The sequence below is a fragment of the Salmo salar genome, chromosome 21 (genome assembly GCF_965601325.2).
Source record: "Salmo salar chromosome 21, fSalSal1, whole genome shotgun sequence".
NCBI classification, from domain to species: Eukaryota; Metazoa; Chordata; class Actinopteri; order Salmoniformes; family Salmonidae; genus Salmo; species Salmo salar.
In genome coordinates, this window is record NC_138311.1 from 46,339,899 (window position 1) to 46,352,832 (window position 12,934).

The 12,934-nt window shown below is 42.9% G+C and overlaps 2 protein-coding genes and 1 long non-coding RNA gene across 7 annotated transcripts in view; 1 reads left to right on the top strand and 2 right to left on the bottom strand.

Annotated features, from left to right (window-relative positions):
• The window catches only part of LOC106582401 (protein mono-ADP-ribosyltransferase PARP14), a 32,512-nt gene extending 31,999 nt beyond the window's left edge, over window positions 1–513 (bottom strand). For all 4 annotated transcript variants that reach the window (XM_045704829.2, XM_045704828.2, XM_014165491.3 and 1 more), the window contains exon 1: window positions 224–513. In XM_045704829.2, coding sequence (XP_045560785.2) covers window positions 224–395 — 172 coding nt within the window. In that variant the 5' untranslated portion in view covers window positions 396–513. The remainder of the gene's footprint in view (window positions 1–223) is intronic.
• On the top strand, window positions 352–8,757 carry nmi (N-myc (and STAT) interactor). Of its 2 annotated transcripts, XM_082967212.1 has the most exons (10): window positions 352–681; window positions 773–817; window positions 907–972; window positions 1,055–1,213; window positions 1,394–1,510; window positions 1,620–1,779; window positions 1,915–2,021; window positions 2,320–2,506; window positions 2,672–2,775; window positions 7,983–8,757. In XM_082967212.1, exons 1-10 carry the CDS (start codon window positions 352–354, stop codon window positions 8,184–8,186), a joined length of 1,479 nt encoding a protein of 492 aa, XP_082823338.1. In that variant the 3' UTR covers window positions 8,187–8,757. The 2 variants fall into 2 exon arrangements, with proteins under 2 accessions (XP_082823338.1, XP_014020924.2); XM_014165449.2 differs by lacking the exons at window positions 352–681; window positions 773–817 and having other exon boundaries at window positions 888–972.
• LOC145862583 (uncharacterized) lies at window positions 8,351–11,034 on the bottom strand. Its single transcript, XR_014382063.1, has 2 exons — window positions 10,893–11,034; window positions 8,351–9,183 (listed from the first exon to the last, which is right to left on the bottom strand). It is a non-coding gene; the product is annotated as an uncharacterized LOC145862583 (long non-coding RNA).
• Window positions 11,035–12,934: the final 1,900 nt, after the last annotated feature.

Here is a 12,934-nt window from a genome sequence, read left to right on the forward strand (position 1 = left end):
TTATTACGTTGGTAACCAATTTACAATAGCAATAAGGCACCCCGGGGGTTTGTGATATATGGCCAATATACCACAGCACTGCGCGTTGCGTAGTGTTGAAGAACAGCCCTTAGCCGTGGTATATTGGACATTTACCACACCTCCTCGGGCCTTATTGCTTAAATAAGTGTGTCTTTATTCATAGGACTAAATATTTTGTATTAGGACAAATTGGAATAATTACCTGCATCTTCATGGTAAACGAGCAAAGCCTTCCTCTTGTCCCCAGGATAGTCTTGAATTTGTAATGTCTCTCCTCCAGACTTTCTTTTGTTTTTGAAGTGCAAATCCAACTTGGGTCTGATTTTGTCTATGTCGTCTGGCAGACCCTCCAATACCAGCGTTTTTTCAGTCATTATGTTCAGACAATTGTCTTCCTGTCTTACTTCGATTGAAGCAGCATATTTGTATGTGTCAATTCTTTCAGCAACTTCGACTGCCTGTTGTAAAACACATTTTGTTTCCGGTTATTATGGAAAATCACTTGCTATTACGTTGCGTTGCTCTCTGCAGCAACTTTCACTTTTGATTTCGACCCCATGTGACTTCGAGGAACTTGAGTTGGTTACAAAACGTAATCAATTCGTCGTGAAATTTGACTGTAGGAAACCGTATCAGTCCGTATTTTCTCAGGCCGATTCGGTAAGTTAACATTACTTGCAACTGACCATGAATGAATCTGTCATATAAAAAGTAACATGATCACAATAATAATTGTTGGAGTTTTACGCAGATAATGGGTGACTCTGACGCCGTCAAGCCCGTTGTGAATGGAAAGGTAGCGTAAAATCATGTAGGCCAGTTGGACAATCATTTTCTTTGACTATTCTTTTTTTCGAAATACATTAAATCTCCTTTTATAAATAGATGGATATCGTCGATGATGAAGAACATAAACTGTCTGAAGCCAAGGAAGAGCTGAAAAAATGGACGGTAAGCCTGTTTGCAGAGTTTAGCTATTTATCTGTCAAATTCATGTTTTTTACATAAATATTTATTTCCTATTATTATGCAGAAACAAGTTGAGAAGGCAGAGGACGAAAAATCTAGGCTGCAGTTGGCAAAACTGAGCGCAGAAGATTCAAAGAAAGAGGCTTCAAAAGATTTGACAGCCCTTCAACAACGGGGGGAGCAACGTCAGGATGAGTTCTCTCAAACTGTGAAAGGAATACAGGTAGTCATGTACCTGCCCGTGGCTGAAAGCCTTTTAAAATAACATTCACTCAATGGATATTTAGATTATATTTTCTACTGTAGTTTTATCTGTATAGTCACCCAGATAGATATTGAGGCTGTGGTGGATGATTCAAATATGTTTTTCAAATGTAACCACTTGCACGTTATTGTTACACAGAATGATATCTCGATGCTTGAGAAGGGTAACAAAGATCTGATGGAGAAACTGAAGAAAAGCCAGGCTAAGCTACAGGCTAAGAAGGCAGAGTCTGCTACACTACAGCAGAGGTTTAAGGTAGGTCATGTAACAACAGATCTTAAATATGAATTTCAAATATTTTGAGAGGACTAAAAAGAAAGCAATTCTGGCATGGACAACAATCACACTCTACTGCTGGTTCCAGATCCATGTCCAGATCCCTGAAAAGAAGGTGAAGTTCACCGGTAAGGAGGAGGACAGCGATGACAGCGGCCAACACATCAAAGGGGTGTTCACCATTGCCCAGAGACCATCAGTGCTCCTGAAGGGGGGGCAGGCTCTCATCACTTTTGAGGAGGAGAAAGGTACAGGAAACAGGACGTCCATCTTTGTGGCTTCATAAAGACAGTGCACATTAATCTACATAACTCGTCATTATGTTGAATGTGAGGCATAATGTTGAATGTGTTATATTGGGATTCTCCTTCCCTCTCTCTCAGTGGCTGCCCAGATTCTGAAGATGGCCAAGTGTACTGTGTCCTGTGATAAAGACAAGGTGCATGTGAAGCCCAAAAGCCTTACACTGGACCCCTTTGTCAAGTTTGAGGTACACCATTTCACACAATGAATGTGTCAAGTTAAATGAAATGCCTTGAAGACATTAGGGATAATTATTTAGTTTACTATGGAGTCTGTTTTCTAGATTAGAGTCATCTTATTTACTGCAAAGTGTAAAGGTGTGTTCCAATCAACTTTGAGTAAGGAATTAGGGATTCTTTCAAGAAAACTATACCATTCACTTGATACAATGGTGTCTATAATGACTTGTATTGTTGATGATTCACTGCTGTGCTATTGTCCAGGTGACACACCTGTAACCAAGTTATGTGGCTGTTGCTGTGCAGGTACACCTTGATGTCTCCACAAAGACACTCAGCTTCTCCAATGTCCCGTTCACCCTGTCAGAGGAACGAATGAGAGACCGTCTGGAGATCAGCTTCTCCAAGCCCAGTCGGGGGGGAGGAGAGGTGCAGAAGGTGGACTATGACATGCACACTGGGAAAGGACAAATCACCTTCCTCAACACTGGAGGTACAGTACATCTAGGGGGGGTGTGTGTGTGTGTGTGTGTGTGTGTGTGTGTGTGTGTGTGTTTGTCAGTGTCGGAACATTATTTGTTTTATTGGAAAGTGCCGTATTCAATATGTTTAATCAGAGAAGAGTTCATATTTTAAATACTTGTATCTACTTTTCTAGTTGCAGAGAGGCTGGCCCTGAAAAGGATGTACAGAGTGGATATGGACCGTGAGGTGAATGTGAAAGTTGACCTTGTTTACAACTACAAGCTGAAGAAGTTTCAGGTGAGATTCAAAAATTAAAACAGTCGCTCATCTTTTCTCTGTCATTTGTTTACATACAGTATGCCCTTCCTAAGCATTGTCCTGTTGTGACTTTCCAATCAGATCAAAGCTGTCTGGACTTTGCCATGACTGTTTCAAATATGTTGGGTTTTCCAAGTCAGGAGCCACAGCTTGCTGTATAAGGTTACATAGTTTCTACTAGAGCTGGGACGATAAACCAAAATGATCAACACATTTCTCTAGTCTATACTAGAGAAATGTGAAGTTTGAAATGAAATACGTTTTCTAATATGGGTGACTGTTAAATGGGACAAACTAGTAGTAGTAGTAAACTCAGCAAAAAAAGAAACGTCCTCTCACTGTCAACTGCGTTTTATTTTCAGCAAACTTAACATGTGTAAATATCTGTATGAACATAAGATTCAACAACTGAGACATAAACTGAACAAGTTCCACAGACATGTGACTAACAGAAATGGAATAATGTGTCCCTGAACAAAGGGGGGGTCAAAAGTAACAGTCAGTATCTGCTGTGGCCACCAGCTGCAATAAGTACTGCAGTGCATCTCCTCCTCATGGACAGCACCAGATTTGCCAGTTGTAACTGTAAGAGGTTACCCCACTCTTCCACCAAGGCACCTGCAAGTTCCTGGACATTTCTGGGGGGGAATGTCCCTAGCCCGCACCCTCTGATCCAAAAGGTCCCAGATGTGCTCAATGGGATTGAGATCCGGGCTCTTCGCTGGCCATGGCAGAACACTGACATTCCTGTCTTGCAGGAAATCACGTACAGAACGAGCAGTATGGCTGATGGCATTGTCATGCTGGAGGTTCATGTCAGGATGAGCCTGCAGGAAGGATACCACATGAGGGAGGAGGATGTCTTCCCTGTAACACACAGCGTTGAAATTGCCTGCAATAACAACAAGCTCAGTCCGATGATGCTGTGACACACAGCCCCAGACCATGATGGACCCTCCACCTCCAAATCGATCCCGCTCCAGAGTACAGGCCTCGGTGTAACGCTCATTCCTTTGACGATAAACGCGAGTCCGACCATCATCCCTGGTGTGACAAAACCCGGGACTCGTCAGAGAAGATAACTTTTTGCCAGTCCTGTCTGGTCCAGCGACGTTGGGTTGGTGCCCATAGGTCACGTTGTTGCCGGTGATGTCTGGTGAGGACCTGGTCTGATGGTGCTGGAGGGGATGGCCGTCGATTTACGGTCTCCTAACCAATTGTGCTAGTATGTGGGGGTTTTTCACGCTATATTTGTAAATAGTTTTGTACATAATGTTTCTGCAACCGTATCTTACGGCAGAAAAGAGCTTCTGGATATCAGGACAGCGATCACTCACCTCAGATTAGACAAAGATTTTTTCAACAACAACAACAACAAGCAGGAATCACACGATATTCTCCAAACACCCCACAGGGCAGACATCCCAATTATTCGCAAAAGGAAGCGACGCAGAGGACGAAGAGCCTCGTCCGGACTCGCAGAAGGCAACTAGGAAAGCTGCCGTTACCGTCAATATTACTCGCCAACGTGCAATCATTGGACAATAAACTAGACGAGGTACGATCACGAAAATCCTACCAACGGGACATCAAAAACTGTAATGTCCTATGTTTCACAGAATCGTGGCTGAATGACGACATGGATATAAACGCTGCACCAGCAGGATAGACGGGGGGGGGGGGGGGGGGGGGATCTGTGCATATTTGTAAACAACAGCTGGTGCACGAAATCTAAGGAAGTCTCTAGATTTTGCTCGCCTGAAGTAGAGTATCTTATGATAAGCTGTAGACCTCACTATTTGCCTAGAGAGTTTTCAGCTATACTTTTCGTGGCTGTTTATTTACCACCACAGACAGATGCTGGAACTAAGACCGCACTCAGTCAGCTGTATAAGGAAATAAGCAAACAGGAAACCACTCACCCAGAGGCGGCGCTCCTAGTGGCCGGAGACTTTAATGCAGGGAAACTTAAATCAGTTCTACCAAATCTCTATCAACATGTTAAATGTGCAACCAGAGGGAAAAAAATTCTAGATCACCTGTACTCAACACACAGAGACACGTATAAAGCTCTCCCTCGCCCTACATTTGGTAAATCTGACCACAACTCTATCCTCCTGATTCCTGCTTACAAGCAAAAATGAAAGCAGGAAGCACCAGTGACTCGGTCTATAAAAAAAAAATGAAGCAGATGCTAAACTACAGGACTGTTTTGCTATCACAGACTGGAACATGTTCCGGGATTCTTCTGATGACATTGAGGAATACACCACATCAGTCACTGGCTTTATCAATAAGTGCATTGAGGATGTCGTCCCCACAGTGACTGTACGTACATACCCCAACGAGAAGCCATGGATTACAGGCAACATTCACACTGAGCTAAAGGGTAGAGCTGCCGCTTTCAAGGTGCGGGACTCTAACCCGGAAGCCTACAAGAAATTCCGCTATGCCCTGCGATGAACCATCAAACAGGCAAAGCGTCAACACAGGGCTAAGATTGAATCATACTACACCGGCTCCGACGCTCGTCGGATGTGGCAGGGCTTGCAAACTATTACAGACTACAAAGGGAAGCACAGCCGCGAACTGCCCAGTGACACGAGCCTATCAAACGAGCTAAATCACTTCTATGCTCGCTTTGAGGCAAGCAATACTGAGGCATGCATGAGAGCATCAGCTGTTCTGGACGACTGTGTGATCACTCTCTCTATAGCCGACGTAAGTAAGACCTTTAAACAGGTCAACATACACAAGGCTGCGGGGCCAGACGGATTACCAGGACGTGTGCTCCGGGCATGTGCTGACCAACTGACAGGTGTCTTCACAGACATTTTCAACATGTCCCTGATTGAGTCTGTAATACCAACATGCTTCAAGCAGACCACCATAGACCCTGTGCCCAAGAACACAAAGGCAACCTGGCTAAATGACTACAGACCCGTCGCACTCACGTCCGTAGCCATGAAGTGCTTTGAAAGGCTGGTAATGGCTCACATCAACACCATTATCCCAGAAACCCTAGACCCACTTCAATTTGCATACCGCCCAAACAGATCCACAGATGATGCAATCTCTATTGCACTCCACACTGCCCTTTCCCACCTGGACAAAAGGAAGACCTATGTGAGAATGCTATTCATTGACTACAGCTCAGCGTTCAACACCATAGTACCCTCAAAGCTCATCACTAAGGTAAGGAACCTGGAACTAAACACCTCCCTCTGCAACTGGATCCTGGACTTCCTGACGGGCCGCCCCCAGGTGGTGAGGGTAGGTAGCAACACATCTGCCACGCTGATCCTCAACACTGGAGCGCCCCAGGGGTGCGTGCTCAGTCCCCTCCTGTACTCCCTGTTCACCCATGACTGCATGGCCAGGCACGACTCCAACACCATCATTAAGTTTCCTGACGACACAACAATGGTAGGCCTGATCACTGACAACGACGAGACAGCCTATAGGGAGGAGGTCAGAGACCTGGACCTGTGGTGCCAGAATAACAACCTATCCCTCAACGTAACCAAGACTAAGGAGATGATTGTGGACTACAGGAAAAGGATCACCGAGCACGTCCCCATTCTCATCGACGGGGCTGTAGTGGAGCAGGTTGAGAGCTTCAAATTCCTTGGTGTCCACATCAACAACAAACAAGAATGGTCCAAACACACCAAGACAGTCATGAAGAGGGCACGACAAAGCCTATTCCCCCCAAGCCATAAGACTCCTGAACAGGTAACCAAATGGTTACCTGGACTATTTGCATTGTGTGCCCCTCCCCCCCAACCCCTCTTTTACGCTGCTGCTACTCTCTGTTTATCTTATATGCATAGTCACTTTAACTATACATTCATTTACATACTACCTCAATTGGCCCGACCAACCAGCACATTGGCTAACCGGGCTATCTGCATTGTGTCCCACCACCCACCAACCCCTTTTTTCGCTACTGCTACTCTCTGTTCATCATATATGCATAGTCACTTTAACCATACCCACATGTACATACTACCTCAATAAGCCTGACTAACCGGTGTCTGTATATAGCCTTGCCACTGTTATTTTCAAATGTATTTTTACTGTTGTTTTATTTCTTTACTTACCTACACACACACACACACACACACACACACACACACACACACACACACACACACACACACACACACCTTTTTTTCCGCACTATTGGTTAGAGCCTGTAAGTAAGCATTTCACTGTAAGGTTGTATTCGGCACACATAACAAATAAACATTGATTTGATTTTGATTTGATTTGACCTGCCTTACAACAGGCCTACAAGCCCTCAGTCCAGCCTCTCTCAGCCTATTGCGAACAGTCTGAGCACTGATGGAGGGATTGTGCGTTCCTGGTGTAACTCGGGCAGTTGTTGTTGCCATCCTGTACCTGTCCCGCAGGTGTCATTTCCGGATGTACCAATCAGCTGTCCGTCCTGTCTCCCTGTAGCGCTGTCTTAGGTGTCTCACAGTACAGACATTGCAATTTATTGCCCTGGCCACATCTGCAGTCCTCATGCCTCCTTGCAGCATGCCTAAGGCACGTTCACGCAGATGAGCAGGGACCCTGAGCATCTTTCTTTTGGTGTTTTTCAGAGTCAGTAGAAAGGCCTCTTTAGTGTCCTAAGTTTTCATAACTGTGACCTTAATTGCCTACTGTCTGTAAGCTGTTAGTGTCTTAACGACCGTTCCACAGGTACATGTTCATTAATTGTTTATGGTTCATTGAACAAGCATGGGATATAGCGTTTAAACCCTTTACAATGAAGATCTGTGAAGTTACTTGGATTTTTACAAATTATCTTTGAAAGACAGGGTGCTGGAAAAGGGACATTTCGTTTTTTGCTGAGTTTTTAAAGGATAATTAAACACAAACTGTAGTTCATTGTCATAAACATATCATTCTATTTATAGTTATCAGATCAACTCAGGCAATTTAATCGCAATATGGATTTTTGTCCATATCACCCAGCTGTAGTCTCTACTGGAGCAGAACTTTGACACGTGCTTATGTGGTATTCTTGTGACAGACTGCTAACATATCTGTGTTCACAAATGAACAGGATGGTTCTTTTCCAACGTTTTTCTGCTGTCTTGTTTCAGATGTTCTGTGTAGAGTTGACTGACACATGCATATCAACTGTGAGTGTTTTACTTTAACCTTTGTTGCAGACGTTCTGCGGCACTCCGAAGCGCACCATCCTCCTGTGCGGGATTACAGACTTCCAGGATGAGGAGGACCTGCAGGATCACCTGGAGATTCACTTCCAGAAGCCCAGTAACTATGGAGGGGAGGTGGAGTGCATCAAGTATGTCTCCGGGGGCAATGAGGTCAAGGCCTTCTTCACTGAGGACGTGGCTGAGATGGAGGCCTAACATTAACGAACGGCCATCCTCTTACGATACATCTATGCTCATGATTCTCAGTACTTAGTTGGTACCACATGAATAAACCTTAGTGATGATGTATTCATCCGCATTTACCATAATCTATAGCCCACTGACATGCAGCACTATATTATACCAAAACTGATCTGTAAGTCTTGTGAAATTAGTCATGTCAACTTTGTATACTGATAAAGTTTAACAAGGCCAAAAACATGCGTGATAATGCCGTGTGCAGTGCCTTAAGTTTAGAATAATATTGATTAGAAGGATCTTTATAGTTATATAGTCAAACTATTAGAAGAGGACAAATGAAAATGCACAGTGGTTGTTTACATCTAGAGATACTATGGCTATTTCTCTGTGTCAGGCATCTTTGTGATATGATTGAAGGTGTTTTTCAATCAAACTTCAAATCATGGGTTTTTAAAATCGGTCATCATGACATGAATCATGAATTTACTGTATCGATAATCCCATTGAGTAACCCACCTACTTAATTTCACCCCATAAAATGTATATCACATTGTATTGTTTCATTAAACACCTGTGTGCTTTCTGACTACAGTGCTTAAATATAGGCCTGAATACACACCATTAAAATATTGATAACAGCGCAGGTGATAATCTGTGCTGAGCAAAAATATAAACGCAACATGCAACAATTTCAAAGATTTTACTGAGTTAACAGTGCATATAAGGAAATCAGTCAATTGAAATACATTCATTGTGCACTAATCTATGGATTTCACACGACTGGTCAGGGGTGCAGCCATTGGTGGGCCCACTGTGGAGCAAGGCCCAGCCAATCAAAATGCATTTCTTCCCACAAAAAGGCTGTATTACATACAGAAATAGTCCTCAGTTTCATTAGCTGTCTGGTCTCAGACAATCCTGCAGGTGAAGAAGCCGGATGTGGAGGTCCTGGGCTGGTGTGGTTACACGTGGTCTGCAGTTGCGAGTCCGGTTGGACGCCCTGCCAAATTCTCTAAAAACGACATTGGAGGCTGCTTATGATATATAAATTATCATTCAATTCTCTGACAACAACTCTGGTGGACATTCCTGCAGTCAGCATGCCAATTGCACGCTCCCTCAAAACTTGAGACATCTGTGACATTATGTTGTGTGACAAAACTGCACATTTTAGAGTTGCCTTTTATTGCACGTGTAATGATCATGCTGCTAAATCAGCTTCTTGATATGTCACTCCTGTCAGGTGGACGGATTATCTTGGCAAATGAGAAATGCTCACTAACAGGGATGTAAACAAATTTGTGCAAAATAGTATTTTTGTGCTTATGGACAATTTCTGGGATCTTTTATTTCAGCTCATGAAACGAGCACTTTCCATGTTGTGTTGATATTTTTGTTCAGTGTTCAACTCAACAGTAAATAAAGACTGCTAAAGGCCACTAGATGGCAGTGCTTTATCATTATTCCCAACTTCCTCAAGTACTCCAACACACAGCAATTTGGTTACGCATCATAAACTTTACTTGAATGGTAATCAGGTAATTAAGCTATTTGTTACGTCAGTGTAGAGGGGCTACAAACACCCCATAATGCTGATCAATTGATAGGAAATGCAATGCAAAGCACAGTTCTCTAGCTATATTTCGATAAAATACATTGTGTGGCACACTTTTCCCTATATAGTGGATGAATGTTGACCAGAGCCCTATATAGTGCCATTTTGGACACACAAAGTCTCTGTTATGGACTCATAAATCACACGCGGGCCTTTAAAGGGTCGTTTCATAATTGAAAACCCTAAAACTGCAGTGATTGCCTCCAATCACAGCATGCCATGTCATAAGTCCGGAAGTAAGCTGTAATATTTATTGATTCGCCCTGACTTAACCCTTACTGTAAATCAATACCAGACATGGGTATTAAAGCAGACAGACAAAGTTTGTACAGTACAATCTCTAGCCACAAACTGACTGCCTGTTACATGGGCCTTTTGAATACTGCAGCACAGAAGTTGTTTAGCGTTCCTCCATGGTTCATGGTATAGATATGTTCTGAATTCTCCAAGTCTATGACATGGAGATGGAAGGAGGATGCTGTGCTTTGTGGTAGACGCACCCTCTATTGAGCCCTGATTAAGGTGAAACTCTTCAAACCTAAGAAAGGTATGCATCCATGCAAAACTGATTACCAAAACATATCACAAGCTACAGTTGCTAAGTAGCTACAGAGATGCCTTTTTGGTAAAGTCACTATTAGATTGACTTCATTTTAGTCTATGGTAGTCCAAGCTTTCGTGTGTGCTGCTACATTGAGTTCAACACCAATAAGGACCCAAAGCAATGCCCAGTAGAACCTCAGACTTGCAAGATCTTTTGTCACTATAGTCTCCATATATCTACCAGCCCTGGCTAACTCCCTTGAGTGAGGTAATGACAATCTACAGTATGAGACATTGAGTCTGTGACCGCACCGTAAGATTACGCTTGGCAAACTGTCTTCTACTTAAATTGGAAAGTGATATGGGGAGGAAAGATCTTTCTATGATTTAGCCCAGTAGGTCACCACAGGCACGTTCCTCAGAGAGAGGGTAGAGGGACTCCCTGCCTCCCCTAGCTACAGACTAACACCAGATAATGTGATTTAACCCCCCAAAAATGTACAATCATACTGGTAGTTACAGGTATGGCTATACACCAGGTCAGCAGAGATTTATCAACTAACCTGGTACTGGCGATACTATCTTTGTCCTTGATTCGTGGAAACAGGAGTCTCAAAAACCTGTGTCCAGTTGCAGTTCACGTCTTCTCTCATCGAGACAGGTGTCTGTCCTCATGACATGCGGCACTTTGGAGTGGATCCAACTGCAGCTTCTTCTTCTTTAAATGTATATTGGCTGATCGCAACACACTGAAAGGTGGTTACAACGCCACCTACTGTAGTGGAGTGTGAGGCCGGTTACGTCCTCCCTATTGATCTATTTCTCTCATCTAGCCCTGTGTTTCCGTTCACTGTTCTGGAGTGTGAATTCATTACACTTTGTGACACAAAAAGGGAAGGGAATAAAAATGACCCTACCAACTAACCCTAAACCCATTAAAACCTAACCATTGTTCCACTACTTATCTGATCCTACGCCAGGCCAGCAGCCCGGGGATGGGACTCTATCGCTCAACACACCTTTTAACTCTTCTGCAGTAAAATATCATACACCCAAGTACTTCTCTGCAGCTGCCACCACAACATCTCATTTCTGTGATTTACTTTCCATTTCTGTGGTACAGTTGATAACCATGGTTATGAACACTAAGAAACAAACCTTACTGAAGCACTTTATTCCTTTTGCTCTCTTTTGGTGTCAGCCTACTCAAAGGGAGCCTCTTAGGACCTATACAGTTAACCTGTTGGGGCTAGGGGGCAGTATTTGCACGGCCGGATAAAAAACGTACCCAATTTAAACTGGTTACTACTCTTGCCCAGAAATGAGAATATGCATATAATTAGTAGATTTGGATAGAAAACACTCTAATGTTTCTAAAACTGTTTGAATGGTGTCTGTGAGTATAACAGAACTCATATGGCAGGCCAAAACCTGAGAAGATTCCATACAGGAAGGGCCCTGTCTGACAATTACTTCTCCTTCTGTGGCATCTTTATCGAAATACAGCATCTCTGCTGTAACGTGACATTTTCTAAGGCTTCCATTGGCTCTCAGAAGGCGCCAGAAAGTGTAATGGGGTGTCTGCAGTCTCTGGGCTAAGTACAGCAGCTCTGTTTGTGAGTGTGCAGGCTGGGAACAGTGACACTGGAGATGCGCGTTCATGAGAATTCTCAATTTTTTTCTTTCAGCCTTTGAATGAATACAACGTCGCCCGGTTGGAATATTATCACTATTTTACGAGAAAAATAGCATAAAAATTGATTTTAAACAGCGTTTGACATGCTTCGAAGTACAGTAATGGAATATTTTTACATTTTTTGTCACGAAATGCGCTCGCGCGTCACCCTTCGGATACTGACCTGAACGCACGAACAAAACGGAGGTATTTGAATATAATAACTATGGATTATTTGGAACCAAAAGAACATTTGTTGTTGAAGTCCTGGGAGTGCATTCTGACGAAGAACAGCAAAGGTAATCCAATTTTTCTTATAGTAAATCTGAGTTTGGTGAGGGCCAAACTTGGTGGGTTCCAAATCAGCTAGCCTTGATGGCCGGGCTATCTACTCAGAATATTGCAAAATGTGCTTTCGCCGAAAAGCTATTTTAAAATCTGACACCGCGATTGCATAAAGGAGTTCTGTATCTATAATTCTTAAAATAATTGTTATGTATTTTGTGAACGTTAATCGTGAGTAATTTAGTAAATTCACATGAATGCTAGTTCTGAACATCACATGCTAATGTAAAAAGCTGGTTTTTGATATAAATATGAACTTGATGGAACAAAACATGCATGTATTGTATAATATAATGTCCTAGGAGTGTCATCTGATGAAGATCATCAAAGGTTAGTGCTGCATTTAGCTGTGGTTTTGGTTTTTGTGACATATATGCTTGCTTTGAAAATGGCTGTGTGATTATTTTTGGCAGGGTACTCTCCTGACATAATCTAATGTTCTGCTTTCGCTGTAAAGCCTTTTTGAAATCAGACAATGTGGTTAGATTAACGAGAGTCTTGTCTTTAAAATGGTGTAAAATAGTCATATGTTTGAGAAATTGAAGTCATAGCATTTTTGAGGTATTTGTATTTCGCGCCACGCGA

What these genes read in the sequence shown, in the direction of transcription:
- nmi (XM_082967212.1), top strand. Translation starts at nt 352, where the DNA reads ATGTCGTCTGGCAGACCCTCCAATACCAGCGTTTTTTCAGTCATTATG. An exon ending in AGCCCGTTGTGAATGGAAAG is followed by an intron (nt 818 to 906) that starts GTAGCGTAAAAT and finishes TTTTATAAATAG; the next exon opens with ATGGATATCGTCGATGATGA. An exon ending in CACTACAGCAGAGGTTTAAG is followed by an intron (nt 1,511 to 1,619) that starts GTAGGTCATGTA and finishes TGCTGGTTCCAG; the next exon opens with ATCCATGTCCAGATCCCTGA.